At 55.2% G+C, this 27,701-nt stretch overlaps 2 protein-coding genes across 5 annotated transcripts in view; both read left to right on the top strand.

Annotated features, from left to right (window-relative positions):
• Positions 1-3,754: 3,754 nt before the first annotated feature.
• Positions 3,755-23,396, top strand: PROM2 (prominin 2). 3 transcript variants are annotated; one of them, XM_066267716.1, is made up of 24 exons: positions 3,755-4,286; positions 4,942-4,991; positions 5,387-5,589; positions 5,684-5,804; positions 6,028-6,091; positions 6,308-6,397; positions 6,657-6,856; positions 7,185-7,259; positions 8,035-8,098; positions 8,333-8,492; positions 8,808-8,960; positions 9,873-9,996; positions 10,410-10,501; positions 10,629-10,713; positions 12,719-12,865; positions 13,313-13,384; positions 14,401-14,493; positions 14,617-14,691; positions 14,969-15,049; positions 15,264-15,332; positions 15,941-16,030; positions 16,252-16,358; positions 16,694-16,768; positions 22,472-23,396. In XM_066267716.1, the coding sequence occupies exons 1-23, from the start codon at positions 4,037-4,039 to the stop codon at positions 16,755-16,757; spliced, it is 2,529 nt and encodes an 842-aa protein (XP_066123813.1). In that variant the 5' UTR covers positions 3,755-4,036; the 3' UTR covers positions 16,758-16,768; positions 22,472-23,396. The 3 variants fall into 3 exon arrangements, with proteins under 3 accessions (XP_066123813.1, XP_066123812.1, XP_066123814.1); XM_066267715.1 differs by lacking the exon at positions 22,472-23,396 and adding an exon at positions 17,043-18,328 and having other exon boundaries at positions 3,757-4,286; XM_066267717.1 differs by lacking the exon at positions 22,472-23,396 and adding an exon at positions 17,043-18,328 and having other exon boundaries at positions 3,759-4,286; positions 14,617-14,670.
• Positions 23,397-24,366: 970 nt separating this feature from the next.
• KCNIP3 (potassium voltage-gated channel interacting protein 3) overlaps positions 24,367-27,701 on the top strand; it is an 80,424-nt gene continuing 77,089 nt past the window's right edge. For both annotated transcript variants that reach the window (XM_066267733.1, XM_066267732.1), the window contains exon 1: positions 24,367-24,452. In XM_066267733.1, the coding sequence (XP_066123830.1) occupies positions 24,438-24,452 (15 nt within the window). In that variant the 5' untranslated portion in view covers positions 24,367-24,437. The remainder of the gene's footprint in view (positions 24,453-27,701) is intronic.

The raw sequence follows: 27,701 nt of genomic DNA, 5'->3' as shown, positions 1-27,701 counted from the left end.
GCCCAGAGAGGCTGTCTGAGACCCCAAGGCTCACCAGCTCCCATGCTTGGACTCCTCAAATGCTTCCTATCCCAACTATAAATTCTAATATTTTAGACCTTCCGTGGCCTCAGCAGGTATTTGCTTCTTGCCATCAAGAGTGTTCAGGCCCTGGCCGGTTGGCTCAGCGGTAGAGTGTCGACCTGGCGTGCGGGGGACCCGGGTTCGATTCCCGGCCAGGGCACATAGGAGAAGCGCCCATTTGCTTCTCCACCCCCACCCCCTCCTTCCTCTCCGTCTCTCTCTTCCCCTCCCACAGCCAAGGCTCCATTGGAGCAAAGATGGCCCGGGCGCTGGGGATGGCTCCTTGGCCTCTGCCCCAGGCGCTAGAGTGGCTCTGGTTGTGGCAGAGCGACCCCCCCCCCCCCGGAGGGGCAGAGCATCGCCCCCTGGTGGGCAGAGCATCGCCCCTGGTGGGCGCGCCGGGTGGATCCCGGTTGGGCGCATGCAGGAGTCTGTCTGACTGTCTCTCCCCGTTTCCAGCTTCAGAAAAATACAAAAAAAAAAAGAGTGTTCACTGAGACAGTGTGCCATATTCTAGCCTCGGTGATCTGATGATGGGTCTTTGTCCCCTTGGCTGAGTTTACAGCCTATTCCCAGGGCACAGCATGAACACCTGAGGCCAGCAAAAAGAGGAACGAGTCCTCTGGCCTGCTGTTTCTCTGAGCGCAGCTGGACATTGCCTCCTCTCTATTCCCAGTGGGTGGCCACAATGGGTGTCCTCGCAGCTGCTTTCTGAAGGGCAGAGCCCCTCCCTTTGTCCAGATCTCCACCTCTACACTTCCTTCTCTCATGGGACGTTCTAGGGGCCATCAAATTTATAAAAATGAAAAAAAAAATTCTAAAAATGTGTGAGTCAGGGGTTAGGAAAGTGACCGCAGGAAGTGTTCCCAAGGTAACCACGGTTAGCTGACCCCAGGTCAACCAAATAATGTCCCGGGCAGAGGGCCTCAGGGGGTAGCAGGAGGAAAGGACCTGCAGGTATGCCCAGAAAGATCTGAATAAAAGGAAGAGACAGAACAGGACCAAACTTAGGATCTCTTCCCAGTTCTAAAATCCCTCAGCTCTGTTGCAGAGACATGGCTCTTACAAGTGGGCCTACCCCTACACAGCCCAGTCTTGGCTCTTCAAGGAATTCATTTATACCAGCAGTTTCATCTCCACCTGTGTGCAGCACCCGGGGCTGGCTGCTGAGCTCTACCTGCTCTTCCAGGTTGGGTTGTGGGAGGGAAGGAAGCTGGGGCTGGCATGCCAGTCTGATGTCAGATTCTTCCATCAAGATCCTGCTTGGGAAGGAGAGTGCTTGCAATGGCCACTGACTCCAGAAGATCACTTCTTCCCGCCTTACTCTGTCCACCTGTCAAATAGGCAGACTCAAAGTCTCTATCAACCCTTCTGCCCTTCAGCTAAGAAAGATGCATGATATGTTTTGTTTATTTCTGGGAGAAATTCTGCCTTTGAGTTCAACAGAGAAAGAATGGGAGACAGAGCTCAGGGCCCTGGGCTGCTCATGGCCCAAAGCCCCAGGGGTTTCTAGTGCTCCCCAGGAAGCTGGGACCTAAACTCCACTGCCCCCAGTGCAGCCAACTTAGAAAATACATAAAAAGCCTAAATGGTAGCTACTCATTGCACCATAGATGGATCAGACCCAGCTGGGAAGGGCTATGTCCATCCTGCTGGTGGCAGAGCTGAAGTCAGAAAGTGATTGCCAAGAAAGGAAGTAACATTTTTCTTGAAAGGAATATTTTTTTTTAGGTTTTGTTTATTTATTTTTAGAGGGAGAGGCAAGTGAGGAGCAGGAAGCATCAACTCCCATATGTGCACTGACCAGGCAAACTCAGGGTTTTGAACTGGCAACTTCAGTGTTCCAGGTCGATGCTTCATCCACTGCGCCACCACAGGTCAGGTGGAAATAACATTTTAATGGCTTTTAACAGCTCAGACTGTTGGGGGAGAGAAAGAAGGAGGCGCAGGCAGGCTCTGGGGAGACCAGCCCTTCCTGATGGCAGCCTCCAGGGGGCAGGAGGCCCCAGTCCAGATGCTGGGCACAGGTAAGTCAGACAAAAAGGGTGAGAGTTGGACACAGTCACTGAGCAGAGTGGTCAGGGGCCTCTTGCCACATACTGGCATTGGGCCTCCAGGCACAGTGCTGGCCCTGGACACACTACCCTGAGGACCTGAGAAGCCAGGACACCCCCAGCCCATTTCTCAGTGCAGCCCTGATCCTCATATCTGAGTTACCCTTTGATGAGGTCCCATTTCCTGGGTGCACCCTGTTATTAATAGGACTATTCCTTCTACAGCTGTGCCTCTTGTCTGCTGGCTGTAAGAACACTGTGGGGGCAGCAATGGGACTGGTAAGGATGCTGTTGCAGGCTTGGCCCTGATTCAGACTTAAGGAGCCTGACCTGTGGTGGCGCAGTGGGATAAAGCATCGACCTGGAACACTGAGGTCGCCGGTTCAAAACCTTGGGCTTGCCTGGTCAAGGCACATATGGGAGTTGATGCTTCCTGCTCCTCCCCCTTCTCTCTCTCTCTGTCTCTCTCTCACACTCCTCTCTCTCTAAAAAAATCAATAAATAAAATATTGGCCTGACCTGTGGTGGCGCAGTGGATAAAGCGTTGACCTAGAAATGCTGAGGTCGCCGGTTCGAAACCCTGGGCTTTCCTAGTCAAGGCACATATGGGAGTTGATGCTTCCAGCTCCTCCCCCCTGTCTCTCTCTCCTCTCTCTTTCTGTCTCTCTCTCTCTCCTCTCTAAAAAATGAATAAATAAATAAAAAAATCAGACTTAAGGGACCCCCTCATGACCAGTGGAAAGTCCTTGTGCAACTTACCCTGAAAACTAGGGCATCAGCCCCTCCCTCCAAGCTCCTGTGGACATAAGCAATGCATGTTCAAGGCAAAGAAATTAGGCAGCAGAGATGAGTAGAAGAGAATAAGAATTGCGTATGATTTTCCCTGGATTTACCCAGAGGGAATCAGCGTTTTAGGCCTTCTCCCCCTGTGCTGTTATGTGATCAGCCATTTGCACTCATTAGAGCATTGTGAATATCTTTCAGGTCAAAAGAGCCATTTCCACAACATTTTCTTTGATGACTGCCTGGTGTATCATATGAGATGCTTGTTTAACTGATTCCTCGGTCGGGGTGGCCATCAGGGCTGTTTTTGGTATGATGAATAATGCTGCCAGGATCAGCCCCACCTACGTAAGCAGTATTTCCCTAGGGCCTGCTCAGCCACAGCAGCCTCTCGGTATTAGGCACACAGCCGTTAGAAAACGGAAGCCTGTGTAGACACATCTCTGGGTACAGCCTTGGTCAGTTCTCTCAGCTGTGACTGGATGGGGCACTGCAGGGCCAAAGGGCCCACCTTTGTGGGGATTTGCTTTCTCAAAGGACTGTGCCTGCTTGAGTGGCCCCTCTGAGAGCCACTTGGGACAAAGCTGGTGGCCCCTCTGCTCCAGACTGGCCTGGCAGCAGGTGCAGGCTTGACCAGAGAGGACAGAGCAGGCCCCAGAAGGAGCTGGAAGAGGAGCCCGGTTCTTGGGCCTGCTGCTCTTCTCACCCCTGGGCCAGCGCTTCCCTGGCCCCCAGATTAGGCTGTTGGGTCTGAGCACAGAATATAATATCTGAACGTGGGGCACCCCAGGTAATCCAGAGCTACTGAGCACTTCCGGTACCCAGCCAGGAGGCAGCTTTAACAGGAAGACGGGGGAGGGGTGACAGCTCCCATCCCAGGCTCCTAACCCAGGCTGCTGAGGGCGGTCCGACCTGGCCCTGCCCTACCCCCCCGCCCCCCAACTCCAGGCCTCCGCCCTGCCCTTCCAGCGTTCTGGGCCGGCGCCCACGTAGCACAGGATCCCAAACCTGTTGGGCCAGTTTTGAGAGCCCAAGGACGGAGGCTGGCGAAAGATGCACGGCCGGCTACGCGCTCATCCCGCACTCTCTGCCGCCTGATCCCCACATCCCCCTGCCCTGCAACCACTGACGACCTCATGGCGCGCACGCGAGACCTCCTGGCGCCTATGCTGGGCCTGGGCTTAGGCCTGGTGTTGGCTCTGAGCCTGCCGGAGGCGCAGGCCGTGGAGTGTGGGTCCCTCGGCCCAGCCGCGCGTCTGACCTTCGCGCCAGCAGCCAGGGACCGGTGGCTGGCCCCTCGCGTGCGCGCTCCAGGGCCCCTGGACCACCTCTACAGCACGGTGCGCCGCTTCCTCTCTGCTGTGCAGCTCAACCCCTTCCCCGCCGGTGAGTGAGCTCTTCCCAGGCTGGCCTCGGGAGGAACTGGGTCCTGGCCAGCACCCTTATCCCCCTGCTTTGTGGAACGGAGTGCTTGGGGGGCAGGGTCCACAGCATTCCCCACTCCCATCTTCCTGCCCAGCGGGGCATCACCTGGAAACCCCTCCAGGACCTTACTGTGTGGCCTGGGGTGAGCGCCTTTTCCTCTCTGAGCCTTCGTTTTTCTGTCCTAATATAGAGATTACATTAAAAGTTCCCAAAGACCTGGCTAAGATTTTCTCTGGGTCTAGGGGTGCTAGGGTTGGGAAGAACAGGAAAGCTGCAGGGCCCTCCCAGCCTGCCCTCTGCCTCTTGAGGGGAAGCACTGCTAGGCCAGCCTCTTCTCTGCTTTTAACCAGGCTGGTGGCTTGGCTTCCCGCTGCAGGGCCAACCTGTAGGGACCAGGAGGATGGGCTGGCCAGGCCTCCCCTCAACCACTCCATCCTGTAGCAGCCCTGAGGTTTGGGCATGATGGCAAGGGACTGTGGTGACTCTGCCTTCTCCCAGGGTGTCATGGTGGTGGGAGGAGCCCCTCCAGGGAGTCCACCTACTCCTGGCAATTGTAGGTGGGAACAGAGGCAGGGCAGTCACTGCCCCCAAGACCCTAGCTTGATTCTTTCCATAGAGCTGGTGAGGGCCCTGCTGAATGAACCGTCTTCAGTGAAGGTGGATGAGGTGAGGCTGGGGTGGGGTGGGGCAGGGCCAGGTGGGACTGGGAGCTCTGGCTGAGCCTGAGAGCAGACGTAGGAAAGCCCTCTCAGCTCGGCTCACTTGCTGGCTGTCCCCCAGGGTGGGGTCTTGGGCATCGCTTCCCCTCTTTCATGAGCGCTGCAGGTGGCAGACCTGATTTCAAACCACAGCTCTAACATTAACCCGGTTTGCAGTGAGTGCAGTTTCCCCCATTGTAAAGTGGTAAACTATATTAAGGACATGTGCACCTCGCATGGGTTCAAGGACATTCGTGAAAGTGCTTCCTGTGTGCATCTTCTTCCCTTCCTGATTGCCCTCTGGTGTCCTGCAAGGCAGGCTGGCTGGTGGGGTCAGACACCTGTGTCTTGCCACCCTGTCAGGTGGTGCGGTATGAGGCTGGCTATGTAGTATGCGCTGTCATTGCGGGCCTCTACCTCCTGCTGGTGCCCGCTGCTGGGCTCTGTTTCTGTTGTTGTCGTGGCTGCCGGCGCTGTGGGGGTCGAGTGAAGACGGAGCCCAAGGAGATGGCTTGTGAGCGTGGCACCCTCATGACCTTCCTGCTGCTGACCACCCTTGTGCTGCTGTAAGAGGTGCCCGGCTCAGGTGGGAGGGGTGGGCCAAAGCCCAGGTGCCCAAGGACATCCAGTGAGTCCCTCCTTCTGCCCCCCATCCTGCAGGATAGGTGTTGTCTGTGCCTTTGTCACTAATCAGCATGTGCATGAGCAGATGGGCCCCAGTGCTGAGGCCGTGCCTGAGACACTGCTCAGCCTCCGGGGACTGGTATCTGATGTCCCCCAGGTGAGCACTGGGTAACCCCTCATCCTCACCCACAAGAGCACCAGAGCCAGGCAGGTCAGAGCAGAGTGGGTCCTGCACATTAGCCCAGAGTGCCTCTTCCAACACATACTTGACTGCCCCCTGATGGAGAGTCACTGTTACATAAATGCACCCATGAGTCACAGAAGGGCTGGGGAAAGGACCAGAGGGAGGGCTGCTCGGTGATGGCCCTGTGTTTGCTTAGGAGCTGCAGGCCGTGGCACAGCAGTTCTCCCTTCCCCAGAAGCTTGTCTTGAAGGACCTGGATGGTGAGGATTAGAGCTGGCTGGCTGGCAGACCAGCCCCAGGAGCCATGTCATCCCCTCATCCTGGGCTCCACCTGGGAACAGCCTCATGGGGTGGGGATTGGGCCCAGCTGGGCAGTACAGCAGCCAGTCTGCTGCAGAAGCTGGGGAGGTGTATGGGCAGAAGGGAGGACTCTTAGCCTCTGGGGGCCAGCCATCAGACTGCCCTGTGCTCTCCAGGTGTTGCCACGATCATTGGGAGCATGATCCACACCCAGCTCAGAAGCACAATATATGAGATGCTGGCCTCACTGCTCAGCCTGGGCCAGGGTGAGTGGGACCAGCGTCCAGGGTGATGTCTCCTGGGGGCAGGCCCCACCCTCACTCAGCCCTATCCTCTGGTCCCCTTGCCCACATCCTGCCTCAATGTGCCCTGGGTTCATTTCCATTATAACTGTTGAGGTTAGAGGTTAATGTTGGCGGGCGCCTTTGGCTGTGGGGAAGGGAAGATGTTCTGCCTCCCGCAAGGCCTCTGAGGATGCCGGCAGCAGTGGAGACTACTCAGTCAAGATTTGGGTGGGTCTCTCAGCCCTACAGGTCTCTGTAGACCACCTCCGAGTCTTGAACACCACCCTAGTGGAGCTGCGGGAGGGACAGCAGGACCTGGATCAGGATCTTCGAGTGCACCGGGAGCGCCTCCATGACCTGCTGCAGGAGCACAGCTGCCAGGGCTGCTCAGAGACCCTGAACCGGGCTCAAGGCCTGGAGTTGGGAGCTGACTTTGGCCAGGTGCAGTCTGGACAGGAGCCATTAGAGTGAGGGGGGTGCTCTGCCTGCTGCCCCAAGAGTCCCTTGGCAGCCTGAGTCTCATGTTTCTCTTCGCACACCTAGAGCTAATGACGGTCTTCTTAGCAGAGGGGCACAGTTTTCTTGGGACATGCACTGTGCTGTGAGCATCATGTGTACTAGCTCTTTGAGTCCTCGCTGGACAGGAGGGTTGTGTTGGTCCTGACATTTTACACATGAGGATCTGAAGGTTCAGTGGCCTCTGCTACCCCATCCTCCCTTAAGGATCTTTCTCAGGCTTTTATCATTACCCTTCCCCCCTGAATTTCAGGTACCACACGTGGACGATGTCTTGCATCGCCTGAAGGGTGTCCCAGAGGCCAACTTCTCCAGCATGGTCCAGGAGGTGAGTACCTACCCTGGTCTCTCTGACTTCTCCCTCACCTGCCTGGAAACTCTTAAGTAAGGGGCCTCAGTTTCCCCCTTTTGGGTGGGTACCCAGTTAAACCTAAGACTTGGGTCAAATCAGGGCCTCACCTAGCACATGGCACCTTGGGCTGGAATCTCACAATGCTAGTTCTTGAGTACACACAATCTGGTGGGGGAGGCAGGCCTGGAACTCAAAAGCAAGAGCTAGACCCTTGGGGTGGGGGAGGCAGAGGTGGCAAGGGAAGAAGCATGCAGCAAGGCCTGGGCGACAGGCAGGATCTCCCAGGTTGAGGTGGCTGCGGGGCAGTCTACGTGCAGTACAACTCAGCACCTGTGGCCCAGGCCCGGACCTCCTGATTGAGGAAATGGTGAGCCAGCGGGGCGGGCTGGCTGGAGCAGAAGGCTCTGGGAGGAAGGAAGTGGGAGCTGAGGCTGGAAAAGTAGCTTAGATTTGGACTTCAGGAAAATAGACCTGGCAGTCAAGCGCAGGACAGATGGGAAAGATCAGAGGATGGTTGGGAGTCTCCTGCAACAGTCTAGGCAAGAAAGGTAGGTCCTCAAGGAGCAGTGTTTGGGGAGTTGAGTCCAGCTGAGCCATTGAACAAGAGAACAAAGGGAAGGCTGTTTCTTGATTTCCTGAGTTGGGAGCACAAAACGGGATCCCCTCCCTCTGGGCCTGGTGATGTTAGCATCCCCAAGTGGGGGACACCCAGGTGCAGAGTAGGAGGCACAGCTGCCTTTTGTTCTGGCAGGAGAACAGCACCTTTAACGCACTCCCAGTCCTGGCTCCCTTGCAGATGGCTGACACGGTCAAAGGTAAGGCCCTGCCCAGGGGCCAGGCTGGCCGCCCAGCATGCCACCCCACCCTGCCCCTAGTGCAGGCTCATTGAGAGAGGAGAAGGTAGTGGGGGGAGACTGAGGGCTGTTCTCTTGGTTGAGTCTGGATAGAGTGGGCCCTCTCTGTGGGTCCCAGGTGTTCTTCCTGTCCATCCTCCTCCCTGGGCCCCTGGGTGCCTTCCCCAACCCACAAGCCCTTGCTGCTTTGGGCAGAGCTGAAGAAGGCGGTGGCCCAGCAGCCTAGGGGGCTAAAGACACTGGCTGAAACATTCCCAAACTGGGAGGCGGCCTCTCGCTGGAGCTACGTGCTGGAGAAGGTGGAGAACAGTAGTCGCCCCTACCTGAAGGAGGCGCAGAGATATGAGAAATACAGGTGCTCAGGGTCCATGGGGGTCGGAGCGGGCGGAGAGGGCAGCCCAGCCTCTTGGCCACCAGGGCCCTATTCTAGCCCCCATCAACTCCTTGTTGCACTAAGCCTCTGAAGAGCCTTTACTCCTTGGGGCCACGTGTCCCCACGTTGGCTGTGTACCCTTGAGATCTGAGTCTCAGGACCCCATAGGAGTGGGGCAACCTCAGGAAGTACATACACATTTAAAACCCCAACTTTGGGGTCAGTGGCCCCAGATAGCCACTAGGTCCTATGCTAGCCTATCCCTTCCCAGTGACACCTGCATCTTTTCTTTGGCAGATGGATCATGGGCTGCGTGCTGTGCTCTGTGGTCCTGCTTGTGGTGGTCTGTAACCTGGTGGGCCTCAACCTGGGCATCTGGGGGCTGTCAGCCCAGGAGGACCCCAGCCACTTGCAAGCCAAGGGCAGGACTGGAGCCCGCATCCTCATGGTGTAAGGAGGGCTATGGAGAGGGTCAGGGTCTCTCGCCCCAGGCTGACCAGGTTCCCCTATTCCCATGGACAGTTCCTTCTGTCCTGGGCATCAAAATACTGAGCTCTGGTAGGGACAAGCTGGGTGGCCATGGGCACATTAGCAACCCTTCAAGGCCTCAGTATCCTCATCTGTATAAAAGAGTTGACCAGAGCAGGAATAGCAACAATAAGCACATCTGCCTTCACACCACACATTAATTATAGTAGCTAATGGGCCCTCTTTCTCCCTGAGCCCACACGGAGCCTGAGATCTTTCTTAATCCAGCATCCACGCAGCACCACCAAGAGAACTGGGGCTAGAGATAGAATCTGTTTGCCATCCTTGGACTAGAAGGTCTCTAAGACCAGGGTTGCCACCCTCAGTTGTGTAGGCTGGTCACTGCATAGGGGTGCATGGCCAAAGGCATGAGTTGGGGCTGAAAGCCAGCCATGTTTCACTCTCTAAGCCTCAGTCCCTGGCATGGGGCTGTGCATATCTCCGAAAGAAACCCTACAGGTCTGCTGTACTGGGCCTGCTCAGACCTGGTTGCTGCCCCTGCTGCTGTATCGGGTGGCTCTGTTGAAGGCTGAGCTCTTGTGCCGGCCACTTCTATGTGCCCTGGTCCCAGAGGCCAGTAGTCCTGGCTCTGAACAAAACAGTCACCCTTTCCTCTAGTCGGCCAGGGCCAGCCAGGGCCCCAGCGGCAAGGTTAGGATGGGGGTGGACGAGGTGGAGGCAGCCAGCAGTTCTAACTCCTGGCCCAGGAGGCAGAGACCTCTGAGTTTTGCTGCCCAGAGAGCTCTGCCCTGGGACTGACTTGCTGATCAGGCTGGCCTGAGGTGTGAGTGAGGCAGAGGGTCCCCCCTCACTCCCCTCCTCTGCCTTCTCCAGGGGGGTGGGCATCAGCTTCCTCTTTGCTGCACCCCTCATCCTCCTTGTCTTCTGCACCTTCCTGGTGGGTGGCAACTTGCAGACGCTGGTGTGCCGGAGCTGGGAGAACGGGGAGCTCTATGAGGTGGGTGGAGGGAGATGTGAGCAGAGAAAGAGAGAAGGAAGTGGGGGGCCAGAGAAGACAAGAGGGCGAGGAGGTAGGGGATGGGGAGACAGCCCAAGAAAGACAGATACCCCAGATTAAGCCCTCTGTTCTCCTGACTCTGAGTCTGTGAACTGGGGGTCCTGGTTCCCCGGTGCTTCTAGCAGGTAGTCCCAGATTCTCCATTGCAAACCAGACTGCCTCCTTACCCAAGATTTGTGGGAAGGTCCCTGCAGGTAGTTAGGGCCCAGGGTAATTTTAGTTTGAGGCAGGTTTGGGCTGGAATCAAAGGGGTATGGTCTCTGCTAAGCCAGGGTGTCATGGGACTCCACCCTCGGCTGGGCCGGCCCTGCCCCTCGTGGCTCCAGGCTTATTTCTCCCTGACCCATCTCCAGTTTGTTGACACCCCGGGGAACTTGCCCTCATCCATGAACTTATCCCACCTTCTTGGTCTGAAGAAGAACATCAGTATCCTCCTGGCCTATCAGTGAGTAGGAAGCCTGGGCTGGGGACAGGGTATGAGGAGGAGCTGAGATATGCATCCCATTAGGGTGATGTTAGCCCCCCACTGGCCAACCCTTCTCTCATCTGTGCTGCCCATTGTTTCTTCCCAGGCAGTGCAGGAAAGGGGCTCCACTCTGGAGAGTCCTGCAATTAAATGACTCCTATGACCTGGAGACGAACCTGGATATGAGTCAGGTAAGGGAACCTTCCAGAAGGCTGTGGGACCCCTCCTGCAGATCCCCACTTCTCTGGTCTTGCCTCTCTCGTGGCACCATCTCCTTGAACCTAAAATCTCCAAGAGCAATTGAGGTGCCTTGTGCAGAGACCCCATGTGCCGGCTCAGGGCCTGGCCCAGGGCTTGCCCAGGTTTCTGGGGTGTATATTCGGTGGGTGAGTGCCAGGAGGCTGTGACAGTCTCTGAGTACTGTGCTCCAGGAAAACTGGACAGGGCTGAGACTGTAGCAGGGAAGGCTGGTAACTGTGTGAGAGACTGAGGGGGTGTGTCCTGACGGGACAGACGTTGGTTGGTATGCCACATTTGGGATGGGATGACAGTGAGAACAATGGTGATGAAGGAAGGTATCACTGCGGTAGGGCTCCCACAGGCCCCTTACTGAGCTTACACAGTAGGTGGAGGCAGCCACTACTGACACACCCTCAGCCACTGGACTTTACCAGAACTTGGCATTTAGAGCTAGAGAAAGGGACTCATGCTGATGAGACAGTTCTGGGACAGAGGAGGAAGAGCTACTGCATGAGAGGGGACCTGCCTGGAGAATGGGGTTCTCTGGAGGGTGCACATTCTCTCCTTTCCTCTCTCCATGCCTAAAGGAGGTGGGAGGACAGGTGCTTGACTCCAGGGCCCTCTGGGAGCCCTTCCTAAGTATATGCCCTCACATCTCCCGCTCCCACCTAGCATGCTGACTCCTGGTTCTCCATTCAGAAACCCTTCCAACTCCTCTTGTATTCTCAGCCCACAGGCAACATAGCCAAGTGGTCCAGATGACAGTGGCAAGTCCATACCTTAAACTCTGTAATGGGGCAGTTTCTGTAACGCCTCAGCTTTCTCCTCCTCTAGTGTCTCTAAGCAGGCAAGATGCCACAGAGCCGGTGGCACGGGTTCTCAGTCACAGACACTGCCCGTGGAGGAAGGCTGGCCAGGGAGGGCTTCAGCAGGGGGCCTGGCAGAAGCGCCTTGTGCTGTGCTGGCTGGAAGTCATGGCTCTCATGGAAAGTGGTTTCAGCCCGTCCTGGGAGGGAAGGAATCCAGATCACAGAAGGGTCTGGACAGGTAGAGCCTCAGGTTTGGAGGGACTGGGCAGTCCTCAGGGTCCATCTGGCAACATCAAATTTGACCTGAAGAGTGCTTGTCCTCAATAAAGATAATAAGGAGCTGTTGAGACAGAGATAAGTGTGACAAAGTGTGCTTTCCAGGGCACCAGGAGAACTCTGGCACCTTCAAACATCTCTTACTGAGAAAGAACTGGTGGTTCTTCCCCCGAGGAAGGCAGGGCAGTGGGGCAGGGAGGACGAGGGCTGGGCTTCACTTGCTAACTTGCTGTGAAACCTCGGGCAGGTGAGTGCTCCTCCCTGCACTCAGTTTCTCATCTGTTAAACACAGGGGCTGAATTTCATGCCCTTTAAATCTTCTCCAGCAATAGCTGGAAAATGCTGAGTGTCCCTTTATAATCTGTCTTGGAAATATGATTGTGTTCATTCATTCAATCATATATCCATCCATTCATTTTTACACATTCAACACACTTGTCCTGCACCCACCACATTTGAGCTTCTGCCCTAGATACTGCGGGTTTGGTTCAAAATGGGCAGACAAGGTGCTGCTTTCACAAAGCTGATGGCAATAGGCAAGTGCACACATAAATCATGTCATAGTGACAGATGCTATGAAGATCCTGACGCGTGTGGATGTGATGAAGAGGGGCTGATGAAGCTGTTTTATCCTGGGTGGACAGGGAAGGTCTATGTTGCAGTCTGGTAGCCAGATAGGTGCTTGAGGAGGGCCAGGTCTTGGTGGGGATGGTTTGGAGGGGGATGGGTAGGAAGCAGAGGCCTGTGGGGGGAACTGTCTGGAGTTGGAAGGATCCAGGGTAGGGGCCCCGGTGACCCCTCACCTATGGCAGCAACTCCGGGCTCTGGCTCAGTGCCTGGGCATGTGCCCACCCTGGCTTTTCCCTCCCAGTACATGGTCAAATTGGAGCAGGAGCTGCAGAATCTCAAAGTGAACATGGAGAGTCTGGATCTGCTAAGCCCAGCTGGCCACCGGGACCTGAAGGCACTGCAGAGCAGTGGGCTTGGCGACATCCGCTACCCTGGTTTCTTCATCCAGGTCAGCAGTGAGCCCCTCAGGCCAGACTGCAGAGGAGCCAGGGGGTGTGTCTCGCCTTGTTCCTTGACTCCTCCTTCCCTCCCCTGGGGGTGTCCCCAGACTGTGTACCCCATGCCTGTCCTGTTGCCCCCCATCCTGTTGTGCTGGAGTGAATGTGCCCCCAGCCCCAAAGTGTGTCGCTGTCCGTGGTCCTGAACCCTCTGTTGTGGCAAAATGATGGTGGGAAGTCATCTATTCCTTGGGTTACTCCAGTGGGTTCCGTATTTTTTTCCCTTCCATCTTAATGGAAAATATCTGATGTATGTCAGTCACAGTTTCAGGTCAAACCCACTGGGACTGCTGTGTCCCAGAAGACTGACCTGGTGTGCAGGACTTTTGAAAAGACTGGAAATTCAGGGTAGGAGGAACTGGGGTTCATCCCCTCTTGGCCTCTCCATCTGCCTCCAGATCCAGAAGCCTGTGGTGAACACCAGTGTGGAAAAGCTGGCCTATGAGCTGGAGGGACTGGCCCACTCTCAGGTGAGAAGGGAGCAGAGACCCCACTGGGCAGGCAGGAGTCAGAGAGAGGCCTGAGTGGTGGGCAAGGGGACAGAGGTTGAATTAGGGAGAGGGTTATGGCAAAGGCAGGGGATTGAGGGCTCCCACCAGTAAGCTCTGGACCCCAAGCAGGGTTGAAGGGTTTGCAGTGTCAGTTCTGACTCAAGTTTGGCCACCAATTGGCTATGTGGCCTTGGACAAGTCATTCAACATCTCTGGGCCTCCTTGTTTCATCTGTAAAGATCAGATGAAGTAACTGGACTGACACCATGCAATGAGACAAATATTTCTAAATGCTCACAGCTCATGGGACCCCCTGGGACAGCTGCCGTGAGGACAGCACGATGGGTCAGATATCATGACAGTTGTCCCCCAGGAGTTACTAGGGGAAATAGCATTTTGTATTTATAAATATTTAGAGTTTAAAAAGTTATTTTTCAGTCTGACCAGGCAGTGGCGCACTGGATAGAACCTCAGCCTGAGATTTTAAGGGCCCAGGTTTGAAATCCCGAGGTCACTGGCCTGAGCACAGGTTCATCAGGCTTGAGTGTGGGGTCACTGGCTTAAGCCCAAAGGTCACTGACTTGAGCCTAAGGTTGCTGGCTTAAGCAAGGGGTCACTGGCTCAGTGGGAACCCCCTTGTCAAGGCACATATGAGAAAGCAATCAATGAACAACTAAGGTGCTGCATAGATGAGTTGATACTTCTTATCTCTCTCCCTTCCTGTGTGTCTGTCAGGACTCAGAACCTGTCACTGCCACTTAGACAGGTTCTGGGGATGACTTAGGGATGCCCAGCAAGCTAGCAGTAGACTTAGGATTTGGGCTTAGGCACCCCTGAACCCAGATCAAGCCCAGGAGCTCAAGGAGGCCTTGGTTTTCTTCAACTGAGCCTTGCATTCATGTCCCTGAGCATGTTGGTTGAAGTTTGATAACGACTATGCTGGCAAAGGCTGTCCTGTCCTGGGAAGAGGGCCATTCTGTTTCTTTCTCCCACAGAGCAATTCTGTGCTAGGGGAGCAACTGCAGGAGGAGGCCCAAGGACTCACAAACCTCTACCAGGAGAAGGTCCTCCCCCAGCAGAACCTTGTGGTAAGTCTGCAGGCCCAGAGAGCCCGGGGTCTGGGGAAGAGGGGAGGCAGGGAAGGGACACAGAAGTGGAGGCAGGCGCCGGATCCTACTGTCCCCCTAACCAGCCCAACCTCTCCTCCACAGGCCAAGCTCAACATCAGTGTCAGGGCTCTGGCACTCTCAGCACCAAACCTCCAGGTGGCTTTTGAAGATGGGAGGGTGGGTGGAGCAGGTGGGCAGCAGAGGGAGGGAGGAAGATGTCCAGCTGATTCGGGACCTCACCTGCTCTGCCCAGTCTCATGGGAGGTTGAGGGTTGGGGTGGGAAGAATTGGGGGTGGGCAAGATCCTTGATGACTTCTGTCTCTGGCCTCTGTGTACTCAGGGCTGAATACCCCCCACCCAGGCTGTGTGCTGTGTGTTTTCTGTTGAATTGATGAGTGAATGGCTGCTCCCTGACTGAACAGGCACTGAGCTGAACCCCTCTCCTCTCCTCAGCTGGAGACCTCAGGTGTCCTGGACAGGGTCACTCACCTAAAAGGAGAGCTGCCTGCCTGGGCCACGCATATCCTGAGGAATGTGAGTTTGGGGATGGCAGAGGGTTGGGGCTACCTCAGAGCCAGTGGTGCATCAAGGGGCTGAGGCATGCAGGGGCCCCACCCCAGGCCTCTCCTCCAACCCTGTTCCCTCACCATGGCTCTGAGGAAAGCCAATTCAGACTGTTCTGATGGCATGGGAGGTGGGGGCTGGTTCCTGGGATTCCTACCAGCCCAGGGCTCGCCCTTTCCTATAGGAAAGTGAGTGCTTCCTGAACCGAGAGATGGTCTACTTCTCCCAGTATGTGAACTGGGTGAGAGAGGAGGTGAGTGGGCGCAGATCCCTCCTGACCTCAGAGCCACTACTTGTCGCCTGCTCCCAGCGGCACCAGCCATTCACCCTACTCTCTCACTCCTAGAGTCCCTTGGGGTGCCCTGGAGGTACCCTGGAACCCAAACTCCCAAACCTGGCATCCATGCCCTGCTTGCTGGCTGGGCTCTGCACACCCACCCTCCAGGCTGCCCTTCTCCGAGGTTTGAGTGTGAGCGGGGCTGGCCATGGTTCCAGGCATGCTGTCCACACCTTGCCCATGCCCTTCCTCGTGCTGGGCTCTTGCTCGTGCTGGCTGAGGCCAACCCAGCCATCCTCCGGCAGGCACGCGCCGACCCTGGCCTCTGCAAGCCGTGCTGCCTCTCTGGTGAGAGTGACTGAGCACAGTGCTGGCACATAGTAGGGGCTTAACCCAGGCTGGTGCATGTAGTGCAGAGGGCAGGGGCCGAGCCTGTGTCAGCATGTCCTTACAGCCCTGAGTTCCTGCGTCCCTGTGTCTGTAGAGCTGTGTCCCTGGGCCTGTCTGTGTGCTTGTCCACTTCTCTTTCTATGAGGTGTGTACTGGTGGGGCCTGGGTGTACCTGCCTCATGTTGATGCCACAGGTGACTCAGCGCATCGCCACCTGCCAGCCCCTCTCTGGAGCCCTAGACAATGGCCGTGTGATCCTGTGTGACATGATAGCTGACCCCTGGGTGAGTGCTGGGGAGCTCAGAGCCCCTGTGAGAGGGAATCATGAGCAGGACCGGAAGCAGGAAGGGTCCCTGCCCCAGCCCTGCACCCCAGCCCTCCTCCTCAGCTCGGAGAACACTGCCTCAGGCCCCTCACTGGGTCAGTGGAGACCTGGGATACTGGGTGGCATGAGTAGAAGTCACTTCCCTGCCCTGGCGAGCTAACCCCACACCCTCTGCTCCAGAATGCCTTCTGGTTCTGCCTGGCATGGTGCACCTTCTTCCTGGTCCCCAGCATCATCTTTGCCATCAAGACCTCCAAATACTTCCATCCCATCTGGAAGCGCCTTAGGTGAGGGGCTGCCGGGACTGTGGGGGCAACAGGGGGCCAAGGAGTCCTTCCAGCCACCGGGCTCAGCCCCCTGCCACACTCCCGCGGGACACCCCCCACCCACCCACACACTAGGCAGAGGAAGCACATGCTGACCCTGAGGAGCCACAGCTGCGAGGAGCTCCAGGATCAGACAGCTCTTCTCGTGCCCTTGACGAGCTCACCCACCAGGCAGAGCTTCCTAGAAGTCTGCCTCCCCCAGAGAGCTTTGCGGCATGAAAATCAGGCCCCGGGTGTATCCCCGTGCTGGGCTGAGGGTCATGCGGGGTCACTCCCTGCCTTTCTGTCTGCTGCAGCTCCAGCAGCTCTGAGGAGACGCAACTCTTCCATATCCCCCGGGTCACCTCTCTGAAGCTGTAGGACCCCCTTGGGTGAGTTTCCTCCCTTAACTCCTTGGAGCCGGGGGCAGGGTATGGAGGAAGGAAGGGAAGGGCCCAGAAGCTCTGCTCTAGGTGGTCGTGGGCCACTGGCCTTCTCTACTGTCCAGAGCCAGGCCCTCTCTCCAGTCTGGAGACTCCAGGGTCCTGGAGGGCAGGAAGGTTCTGGGACTGAGTGTCGGGTCTGACATGCAGCAGTGGGACCGACAAACCCAGGCCTGCGACCCCATCCCCCTCACTCACTTCTCTCATTCTGAATCCATAACAGGGGTTTGCTAGCTGCAAGCTGATGCCCAGAGCTGCCTGCATCCCCCTTTGACTTGGCCTGGACCAGAGGACTTCTGTTGTTCTTGCCCCCAGAGCCTGGGCCAGCATCCAGGCCTGGACTGTCCCTCACTTCCAGCTTCCTGGCCCCATTTTGCCTGCTCTCTTTCTACCCTATCTGCTCATAACCCCTCTGTTCTCAAAGGCACATTAATTGCTGCTGAGCCGCAGAACCCATTGGTTCTTCCAGGTATCTGTCCCTTCTCCTCCTTGCTGTGATATGTCAGCACCAGGAAGACCCTGTCTTCCACCTACTAGAACCCCTTTTCAGCCCATGGGATGGGACAGAGCACTGTTCAACCCACTCTGTCATCATCCACCACTCCCCTTGCACATGCCCCCCACTCCTCTCCAGGCTCCTTGCCCCTGATCCTCATCTCTCCCCACTTTCCCTAGCTTCACTCTGTCCCGTCATCAGCCCTACCTCCTTCCCTAGGGAAGCTATTTCCCCTATATCCTTTCTTTAGCTTATCCCACTATCTTGTTGTTCCCCAGGGACCCTTCCTGCCTGACCACACCAATCAGGCATGGTCTCCAAGCCTACTATTGCCTGAGGACTTACACCCTCCACAGGCCTGGCCTGGATTCCCTCCCCGCCCCAGCCTGTATGAAGGCTGAGCACCCTGTCTGCACCCTTGGTTGGAAACCGCACTGTTGTTCCTCAGCAACCCTCTGAACGTCTGTTCCCTGGGAAGGAACCTGGGACCTGGCCCAGAGCACAGCCTTCCCCTTGGTTCCCTAGAAGGTAGCCTCTTTGCCCCCATCAAACCTCCCCAGGACGGATCTGGTGGCCACACAGGATTTTACACTGTGACCCTTACTCTTCTCCTGTGCATGTGGCCTGGGGTCATCCCTGACTCACCCCTGTACTCTCTCTGCACATGGAACCCTGAGTTCCAGTAAAAGGGAAGAGGACAAAGAAAGAAGGGTCAGGTTCTCTAATCCATTAAAGTGCTCGCTTTCTAAGCCTTTGCTTTGGGTCCTTAACACTAGGTCTCTTGGGTTAGAGCCCTGTATGCGGTTGGTTTTTAATGAATGCTTGTGGAGAGGAGAACCCAAGGCCTTCCCTGGTCACAGGCATCAGGGATTCCACCAGCAATCAGCAGGTGGGGAAAGCCCACTCCAGGGGCAGGCAGACCTGGGTCCATATGCTCACTCTGACGCTTGTTAATGGGGACACCTCAAACATGTTTCTCCATTTATAAAATGAGAAGAGTTATAGCCACCTCAGAGGGCTGCGAAAAATGTGACAATTTGGAAAACCCTTGGCAGGGCCCTGGCACAGAATACATACTCAAATGCTGCTACTTTTTGCTGTGACTGCTCTGGACCAGGGGCAGAGCTGGGTCTGGGCAGGAGCAGGAGGAGAGGGACATGGGCCCCTCTGTGAAGATGCTTTAACATTCTGGTCTGCTGAGTTGCAGGAGTGTCTGTGTTTAACTGCATCTTACAAACCAGCAACCAATTTGCTACAACGAAGTCGTATGGTGCATTATCACTGTACAAGCACACTCTCACACAAGCATCCCAGAATGTAACACAAATGCCTCTTTTTGGCTTTTCCCAGAGATTTTTTCCCCATTTCTTATCTGTTGCCCTGTTCAGGGAAACTGTAGCCCCTGCATTTTAAGAATAAAATTGATGGGGTAAAAAGAAACAAAAGACTTAAAAGTAATTTCCAGCTCTCTACTAAATTGCCTATCTTATCTTTGAAATATTTGAGCATATTAAGTAGAGTTATTTAAAGTTCAGTTACTCCCTACTGAACATGGAGACTCCATGAGTCTGTTTCTAGTGTCTGTTCTTTCTCTTGGTTTTTGTTAGTTTTGTCTTGTCTCCTCACAGACGTTGTTGATTTTTGATTGAGTACCCTGTATTATCTATATCTGAAACTTGTAGAAATAATTTGAGGTGTAAGATGAAGTTTTCTTCCCCCACAAAGGTTATGTTTACATCTGACAGGTGTCTTGGCATCTAGAAAACCAGGATGGCTTCCCCCTTTCCAGGGCTGATCTGCTTTTATTCGTATTCTGGGAGTGAAGCCCCTGGAGTTCCACCCCAAAACGTGAAAAGTTTGCCAGGCAACCCCTGCTCGTGGTTGGCCTAGTTTTTACCTCGTCAGCCCAGAAGCTGTTAACAGTTCTGTTCAGTAGCTTGTTGTATCTTTTAGGACCTTTGAGACTCTAGGAAGAAAGTAGCCTCAGATGCCAGGGCACGTCTCTGAGTTCCTTCCTTTCCCTGGAGTTGGTCCCATGATTCCTCACTGCCTCATTTATTCCTCAGGACCCCAATCAGACTTGGAAAAATATATTGGAGCAGCTTTTAAGTTACCCTCAGTTGGCAATTTAGTCCATATGACCTAGTCCACTGTGATCAGAAGCAGTAATCTGAAAAATTAACTCAGTTTCCCCTGTGATTTGGGAAGAGGCTCTTGCTCTTTGAACTTAGCAGATACTTTGGCCCAGATACTCGAACACTGATTTTTCAAGGGGCTTAATTTGGAGAATATTGCTGTAAGCTCTGGTTACTTGGGGATGGCAAGTTACAAGGGATGGTACTTGGCAGGTGACAGAAAGAAATAGCTGCAGAGAAGAATGTTTTGCACATTTCCTTGATTTTTTTTTTATACAGAGACAGTGAGAGTCAGAGAGAGGGACAGACAGACAGACAGGAATGCAGAGAGATGAGAAGCATCAATCATTAGTTTTTCGTTGTGGCACTTTTAGTTGTTCATTGATTGCTTTTTCATATGTGCCTTGACTGTGGGGCTACAGCAGACTGAGTAACCCCTTGCTTGAGCCAGCAACTTTGGGTCCAAGCTGGTGAGCCTTGCTCAAACCAGATGAGCCCGCACTCAAGCTGGCGACCTCAGGGTCTCGAACCTGGGTCCTCCACATCCCAGTCTGATGCTCTATCCACTGCGCCACCGCCTGGTCAGGTCACATTTCCTTGATTTTAAAATGCAGGGATCCTAGAATGAATTCTACTTTATGTGTGAAACAAAGCTCCTTAGTGGTCACAGGCTCATCTGGTTCAAGGACTCCCAAGTAGAAGTCCAGTCCCATTTTGGATCCAGGGCTCCTGGTCCCGGTGGTTCCAGCAGTCCCAGAGGTTCCTCCCTGGGTATGCACCAGTCCCCATTTTCTGTGGGCCTATGGGAGGGAGGCCCTGTCTCCAAGGAGATTTGATACAAGTGTCTTTGCTGTCCCTGTGGCGGGAGTGGTGGCAGATTGGAAGCCCTGAGAGTTCTGCCAGACGCTCCAGCCTGGCCACCCCAGAGCAAAGCCCCATGAGCCATGAGTAGCAGATTGTACCAAAGAAATGCTATGTGGGCCAAGGCGTCTAAGGTCCCACCTGGTCTGAGGTCCCAGGTGGCTGGCCAGGCCAGTTCTGGCTGGCTCAGGTGTGCAAAGGAAGGACCATGTGGCTAGGGACCTGCTCAGGATACCTGAGGGGACAGAGACATTTATGGGGCTATAAGTATACACTAGGAAGTGTGCAAAGCACTTATATAAATTAAACTAAGAAGCTGACACTGCTAGTTACCTATTTATGGTTGAGATAACTAAGGCACCGAGACTGATTGTGGGCTCAGAAGAAAGGGCACCACTTCCCCAAAAGAATCAACTGATAATTGGGGAATTTCAGGCGATGTCTGAATTCTCTTGGGTCAGCCTGAGGCCCTGTTCCAGGTGGTTATGGACAGGGTCCTTCACTGTTGCAGTCCCGGTCCTCCCTATACTTCGGTTCCGGTGCCCTGTCTCCAGGCCTGAAGGCCAGGGACTGAGCCTAGAGACTGGTGGCCAGTGCAGTCCACACATCATGTGCTGCTGAAACGAAACCCCTTCCCTGTGGTCCCCAATTCTTTCTTGCACTGCCTGGATGTGACCCGCCGGAGCAGTTAGTGCTTCCCTGTCTTTCAGACATGGACCGAGCACCACAGCACCTGGCGAGAAGAAGGCAGTTGTGTGCAGAGAGGTCATCATCCAGCCCTGACCTCTGCCACAAAGGATGCAGAAGTCAGGCTCCTGAACTCCCTGCAGGAGTCAGGTGTTGAGGTTAGAGGAGGGCGTTTGGGGTAGTGAGCTGAGTCCAAAGGAAGGGATGAGGTGTCCTCTCTTCACTTCAAGCCAGAAAGAAAAGGACTTTCAAGAGAGTCCCTTGAAGCTTCCCAGTGTCCCTGCTGTTAGAGAAGCCCAGTGGTCTAATGTCTCACCCCCACCTGTAAAGCCTACAGGGCAAGAGACAGGCTGGCTGCTTTGCTGGTCTGGATGAGGGCCTCCTGAGAGAGACAGTCAGCATGGCCCTCAGGCCCAGCCCCAGAAGGCTGCCTGGAGGGTGAACAGACCTCAGTGAGAGGAGCTTGGAGCTACTCAAGGTTTCGAAGTTGCAAGGAAGTGTCAGGACTCCTTGCCTCCCCTGAGGCCCATGTGAGAAACTCTAGTCAGGGGATAGTGGAAAGGTGCCTAGCAATGACCAAGCTCTGAGGACCCACTGTGGTGCCCACAGCAGGAGAGGTACAGCTTTAAACCTATTCAAGACCTAGAGCATAGTTCCAGGACAGCTCCCACTGAAGGCTGGCCACCGGACAACCCCTGCCACTGTGGCCTCCACGCCCCACCTGAGCTGGTCAGGCACCAGGTTGCCCAACAGGAGGGCTGACCAGAACAGGGGCTGGACCAGAACCGAGACTGAGCTGTGCGATATGAAGTGACTGTCAGAATCATTGGGTCTCCCTGCCAAGCAGCATCCCTGCTCTGCCAGGTCTATCCAGCTGCAGGAGGGAGGGAGGCAACAGAGAGATTCCAAGGGCCAGTGAAAGAATGATAGGCTCAGTCAGGTGGCTTTCCAATTCCACAGCTGTGGGCTCAGTGACACCCAAGAACTGGGGTGTCTAGGGGAGGAATTTTGGGCAACAGACATTTCTTGAGGTCCAGTGCTGGGTGAGACCCCACCTCTACCCAGATGGTCCTTCCTCACAGGCAATGGTTGTTAATGGGTGTAGGGAAAACAGCAATGTTAGGCTTCCTTGTTTGCACTTTGCATGATTAGTGCATGAGCACGTGGCAGGGCCACGTGTGTGTAGCCTGCAGAAGGCTATGAGTGCTTTCCCTCAGCGCGATCACTGCCCGCCACTATGAGGGGTCATTTTGCTGTTGGTTTGCCTGCTCTCGTGAAAAGTGGGCCAGTGTTGGGAAAACAGCTGTGTTAGGCTTGCTCGCCTGCACTTTGCATGATTAGTGCGTGAGCACGTGGCAGGGCGATGTAGACTAGGTAAGGCTACGTATGGGTCCTTGCCTTCAGGGCGGATTGCAGATTGCTTGCCTGTCACTGCAAAGGGCCATTTTGCTGATCATTCGCTTGCTGCTGCAGGTTTCCCCTGACCATTGGCTCATTTGCTGTTGCGAGGATCTAATAAACAGGAACGGCTCAGCACTTTCATCTCCACAGTTTCTGCACTGTCTGCCTGAATCCAATGTGGACCTGCTTGTCCTCGGCCACTGACATTACAGCCTGGATGATGGAGGGTGTGACCAGCAATGGAGGAAGGCCCAGAAGACCCCAGCACCGTGGGTGGGGGTGTTGTGAGCCCTTCCGTAAGGTGGGTCAGAGTGAAGGCCCTAGCAGGCTGAGATGGCTCCCCACTGCCTCCGCTTAAAGACAGTGGACTCAAAAGCAACAAAAGGAAACTCAACCTTCTGAAACAACCCCCGACTTCCCTTTTTCAAACTCCCCCATTCTTGCCCCCAACCCCAATGTGAGACAACCACAGCTGAAACCCATCAAGGAAGTGTTCATGCTGCCCAGGTAGGTCCTCTTACAGCCTTACTTCCTTAACCTTTTTTGGTTCTGATACACTGGCAAAGAATCTTCAGAAACTTCCAGACTCTCTGAGGAAAGCCTGCCAATCCCATGTGCCCACCCCACTGTCGGGGCCTCGCAGAAGTGGCCTTCACCCCCACTCCCCTTGCCCAGGGGAGGGACCTGCTGGAAGTGCCTGGGGCACTGGGGAGGAGGGGGGGTGGGCAAGAATCATGGCAGAACACATGCCCCAAATCTGTGTTTTATAAGGGGTGCCCCTTGGGCAGCAGCTACAGTGGGAAGCTCCCTGCACCCTCCCCCTGGTCCCAGCCCATCCTGGAAGTCCACCCTGGCCAGACACCTGGGAGGCCTCCAGCTCTGGAAGTGGTCCTCCTGATTCCGTGGGTCATAGTTCCAGACCGCTCTCTCCCCGGTGGATCTGCAAATTGAGCAAAAAGGCTGGCTAAAATAAAGACGAGCATGTGGGTTTTGTGCCACTGCAGAGGAGGGTGTCACAGGGCTCTGTTTCCATGGGAACCACAGGCTCCAGCTGGCACTCGGTGCCGGAAAGGGAAATTTAGCAGAGGTTTCAGGCACCTGGCTCCTGGCAGCCTCCCTGGGAACAAGTGAATGCGCAGGAATCTGCCCCTTCTCAAGGATGACCAGGGACCCTCCCCTTTCTTATCAGGCACTGTGATGGGGTCCCAATCTGGGACCCAGGTAGGGACAGACAGGCTCTGCAGAGACAGGTTACCTGGGAGAACTCATATGGCAGGCCCCGTAGGTAAAAAGGTAACTAAGGGATGCCAGGTGAAAGAGGTGGAAGGACCCCTGTGTAAGACCCACATGATGTAGCCCTGGGAGCTGTCACCATCTCCAGGTGGTGAACCTCACCTGTGAGGCCACTTCAGACCCAGTGCTCTGGAATGATGTCCCCACAGGGAAGAGGACCGGCTGAGGGGGCATCAGGGTCTTGACAGCAGTGCATGACTTGAGGCCCTCTTTGAGTTCCTCCGCAGAATGTCCTTGAGGAAGGGCCCGTAGAGGGAGGAGGGCTGCCCCCTCACTCAGGGCAGGAGCTCACCAGAACTTCCCTCCCCTCAACCTGGGTTCTCTGCACCCCCACACACACACACACTATATCCCACCTTCCCCATGACCAAGCTGGGGGAGTAGAGAATATGTGCATTATAGAAAGGACAGAGTGGGGGTGGCACAGAGAGATACCTGGTGATGGGCAGGCCTTCAACAGGCTGAGAGGGAGGATTAGGAACCATTTATCCAGTTATACAGAGGGTGGGACAGTGCTGCCTGGTAGTGCAGGGGGGGTGGAGAGGGAGTGGAGTCAGAGAGAGAGAGAGAGAGAAGGCAGAGCAGGAGGGGTGGAGCCGGTAGAAGCAGGCAGGGAGGGTGGGCAGGGGGCGGGCAAGGAGCTGCCAGTCTAAGCAAACATGAGGCAGCTGCCAGCCCTGCCCAGCAGTCCTGCTTTCCTGGACTGTGAGGAGGGGAGGCCGGCAAGTTTCCTTCAGCACCCAGGATGCAGCGGGCCAAGGTGGGCACTGGTGGGCTGAAGGCGTGTGGGGTGGCAGCAGGGGGCTTTAGGGGTTACCTTGGACCACTGGGAAACCTTGGTGTTTCTCCGTTTTTGAACTCATCCCTCGCTGTCCCCTGGAGGGTCACTTTGGGGAATGTAAGTGTTGGGGTGTCTTGGCTGGGAGGCTAGATGGGATGGGCGAAGGTTTAGGTGTTTGTGAACAGAAGCTGGACAGAGGAGGAGCTTGGGTCAGCCACAAAGCTGGTCCTGCCCTGTGAAATCCCTGGGGCTGGTGCCAGGGCAGCTGACCCTGCGCCTGGGCCCTTAGAGCTGGGAGACAGCTGAGTGCTGGGAGTGGGTGTCTTCTGCTCGAAGGCTGGTTAGTGAATGCCCCTTTTAGTTATTTGAGTAATTAATGAATGCTTACTTCCTAAAACGCCATGAAACCCTTTACAAGGACACATGCTAATAGTTCTCACTCTGGGGGCTGTTAGGAGTTTGGAGAGAAAGAGAGAGAGAGATAATATGCAAGGAAATGCCTGAGATAGAGTTCAAGAAATGGTGACAGGGTAGTGGGAAGGATGAGGAATAATTAAATGAAGAGAATGAGGGCCAGGGAAATAAACTGACCCCAGAATACAGTTAACACTCAGAAAATGTATTCTGAGGCCTCTCAAGCCCCTCATATATTTGAGACAGTTTCTCTTTGGAAGGAAAAAGTACCCAGGTTCAGTCTGGCTGTTTTGCAGCAGAACTGCACAAGTAACAATGGTGTGAACAAGGCTGGTTGCGTTTCTTCCTCTGCAGAAGTCCAGAGGGAGGCAAGAGAGGTCTGGCACAGAGGTCCTGTGGTCTGCAGGGACTCAGGCTCCATCTGTTCCCTGGCTTCTATTCTGGAGGTTACCTTAAGGTCCAACAAGGCTGCTGAAGCTCCAGCCAGCACATGTAGGCAGTAGGAAGAAGAAAGAAGGAAGGAAAAAAAATACAATCAGGATCTCATGAATAAGGGAGAATGGATGCCAGGATGGCATCTCGCAGTCCCCCTTGCCCATCCCCAAAAGATGAATTCCTGTCCCTCTTTTACCCATGAGAACAAGGGAGCTTGTGGCTGGCTTCAAGCTACACTGCCCAGAGCCCAGGTCTTCCATGCCTCGCTTAGACCATCTTCCAGTGGTGCCAAGAGGATGAGCAGAGTTGACAACATGAAACTCTTTAAGCGTGGCAGTCAGGTAGGTTGAAAGGAGCTTTCTCTCCCGGGAGGCTCCAGGTGGGCTGGGCAGAAGCAGTGGAACTCAGAGCTTTGTCTTGGGCTCACACGCTACATGTTCACAGCACACACATGCTATTGCCAGCACAGTCTGTATATGTCTGCAGGCATCAGTGTGAGCACACACTGCATGGCCATACCCTGCAACTGCCCCTAGTGCCCAGGCTGTACAACTTGCATGCACACAGAGGAGAAGTTTCTGAATAGCAAGGTGGCACGCTACCTGCTCTGTCCACATCGCAGAGACAGTCCTTCTCTTGCCTTTCCTCTGCTGGCCCTAACCACCAAGAACTCATCCTGGAAGCTTGGCCATCTCTATCCCTGCCAGATGGGTGGAGTGAGTAATTTGAGTCCTGCAGTTGCATCTGGTCCTTCCTTGGCCACTGTGACCCCACACTGCCGTTTGCCCTTCCCCACAAATGGCTCTTGGCCCTACTGGACCTTGCCGGGCATTGCACCTGCCAAAAGTCTTCCTGTGACTGGAGCAATTCCCACACCTGCTGGTGCTGGGCCATGCATGGACAGTGGTCCTTGGAGAAGCTGCCCCTGGGTTGCTCACCAAGGTCAGCAGGGGGACCGGCTGTGAAAATCACCTTCCCTGCTGGTGGCAGCAGGGACTGCAAGTCAGAGCACAGGCTGGGAGTTGGGTGGATTCCTCCGCCTTCAGCTGCCTGTCAGTCATGGTCAGTGCTGGGGCCAATAATGTGCTCAGCCCTTGGCCTCCTGCATGCACTCTCCAGTCATTTGTGGTTCCTCCCAGCCCAGGAAGGCAGGCACAGAGGAAGGAGCAGCCTTCCCAGCACAGCACCCAGACTTGCACTCCATGAGTAGAGCGAGCAGAGCTGTGCGCTGTGCTGGAGTGGGCATGCCTGTGTCCGGGGTTCCAGGGGCACTGTCCCCATGGCCCAGCATGTGCACTGGACCTCTGCCTGCCAGGCTGCCTGCCTTCCTGCAGGGATCTTTCAGGAGGCGGGCCCTCATTTGCTTCCTTAATCTGCCCAACTTGATGGGGCATGAGTCAGATGCCAACAATGGCTCAGACTGTTCTCCTGGTGGAGTCTGGGAGGTCAGGGCTGGCCGGGTATCTGCACTGTCTCCCTGGACCCATGACCCACATGTGGCCCATGAGGTAGCTCTTGGCATTGTACCCACTTCACAGATGAGGAACCTGAGACCTGCTTTAGATGGAAAGTGACACAGTGTTGTAGCTGGGATTGAAACCTGCTGTCTTACTGCAAAGCTCCCTTCCCTAAGGCTTGGTGGGGGGAAGGGCTCCTGGAGAAGAGTTCAGGGGAGAGTTGCCCACCTGGAACCAGGTGGCTGAGGAGGGATCCTCTCCCAGCTGAGGCCTATCTCCATAGGTCTGTGCCCTCTGAAATCTCTGAACCCTTTAGAGACTGCACATAAGGAGGTAGCACACACAGCTACATCCCCTGGATCAGCCATGCAGTCGGAGCTGCTGTTGCCCATTTCTGGGCTGCAGGGCCATAGCTGCAAAGGAAAGGACCCCAGGGTTTTGAATTCAGGATCCTTTTCTTATCAGAACCTTCTGCAAGCTGGGAGCTGCTCTGCAGACTTTGTCTGGCTTGGGGCCATCTGCTCTTCCCGCCCCACCCCAAGGCAGCCTTGGTGAGGCCCAGAAACAGCTGCAGAGCCATGAATGTGGCCTCTGTGAGGGACAAGGGCAGTCTTGATTTCCAAGGCAAAGAAAGAAGAGGGGAGAGAACTTGGCAGATCTTCCTTCGCTGGTCCCAGCCCAGGGGCAGGAGGAAGACTGAGAACAGGTAGGGCATACAGTGTGATCGAGTCACTGTGCTGTACCCCACCATTCCCTCCACCAGCTTCCCATCTCCAGCTGACTGCTATTCCCCTCCAACAGGTGTATCTCTATCAGCTGTGATCAGCAAACATCCTAGAACCACAGAACAGCCATGTGACAGGGAGAGAAACCGGGAGCCCTGCAGGTGCCAGAGTAGGGTGGGTGGAGGCTAAGTTGAGCC

The sequence above is a fragment of the Saccopteryx bilineata genome, chromosome 3 (genome assembly GCF_036850765.1).
Source record: "Saccopteryx bilineata isolate mSacBil1 chromosome 3, mSacBil1_pri_phased_curated, whole genome shotgun sequence".
NCBI lineage: Eukaryota > Metazoa > Chordata > Mammalia > Chiroptera > Emballonuridae > Saccopteryx > Saccopteryx bilineata.
This window is presented reverse-complemented; position numbering and strand designations above follow the sequence as displayed.

Excerpts from the sequence above, each read along its gene's own strand:
- PROM2 (XM_066267716.1), top strand. The coding sequence starts at position 4,037 with ATGGCGCGCACGCGAGACCTCCTGGCGCCTATGCTGGGCCTGGGCTTA. Across the intron at positions 6,857-7,184 it reads TGGGAGCTGACTTTGGCCAG|GTACCACACGTGGACGATGT; the intron begins GTGCAGTCTGGA and ends CCTGAATTTCAG. Across the intron at positions 10,502-10,628 it reads AGTATCCTCCTGGCCTATCA|GCAGTGCAGGAAAGGGGCTC; the intron begins GTGAGTAGGAAG and ends GTTTCTTCCCAG.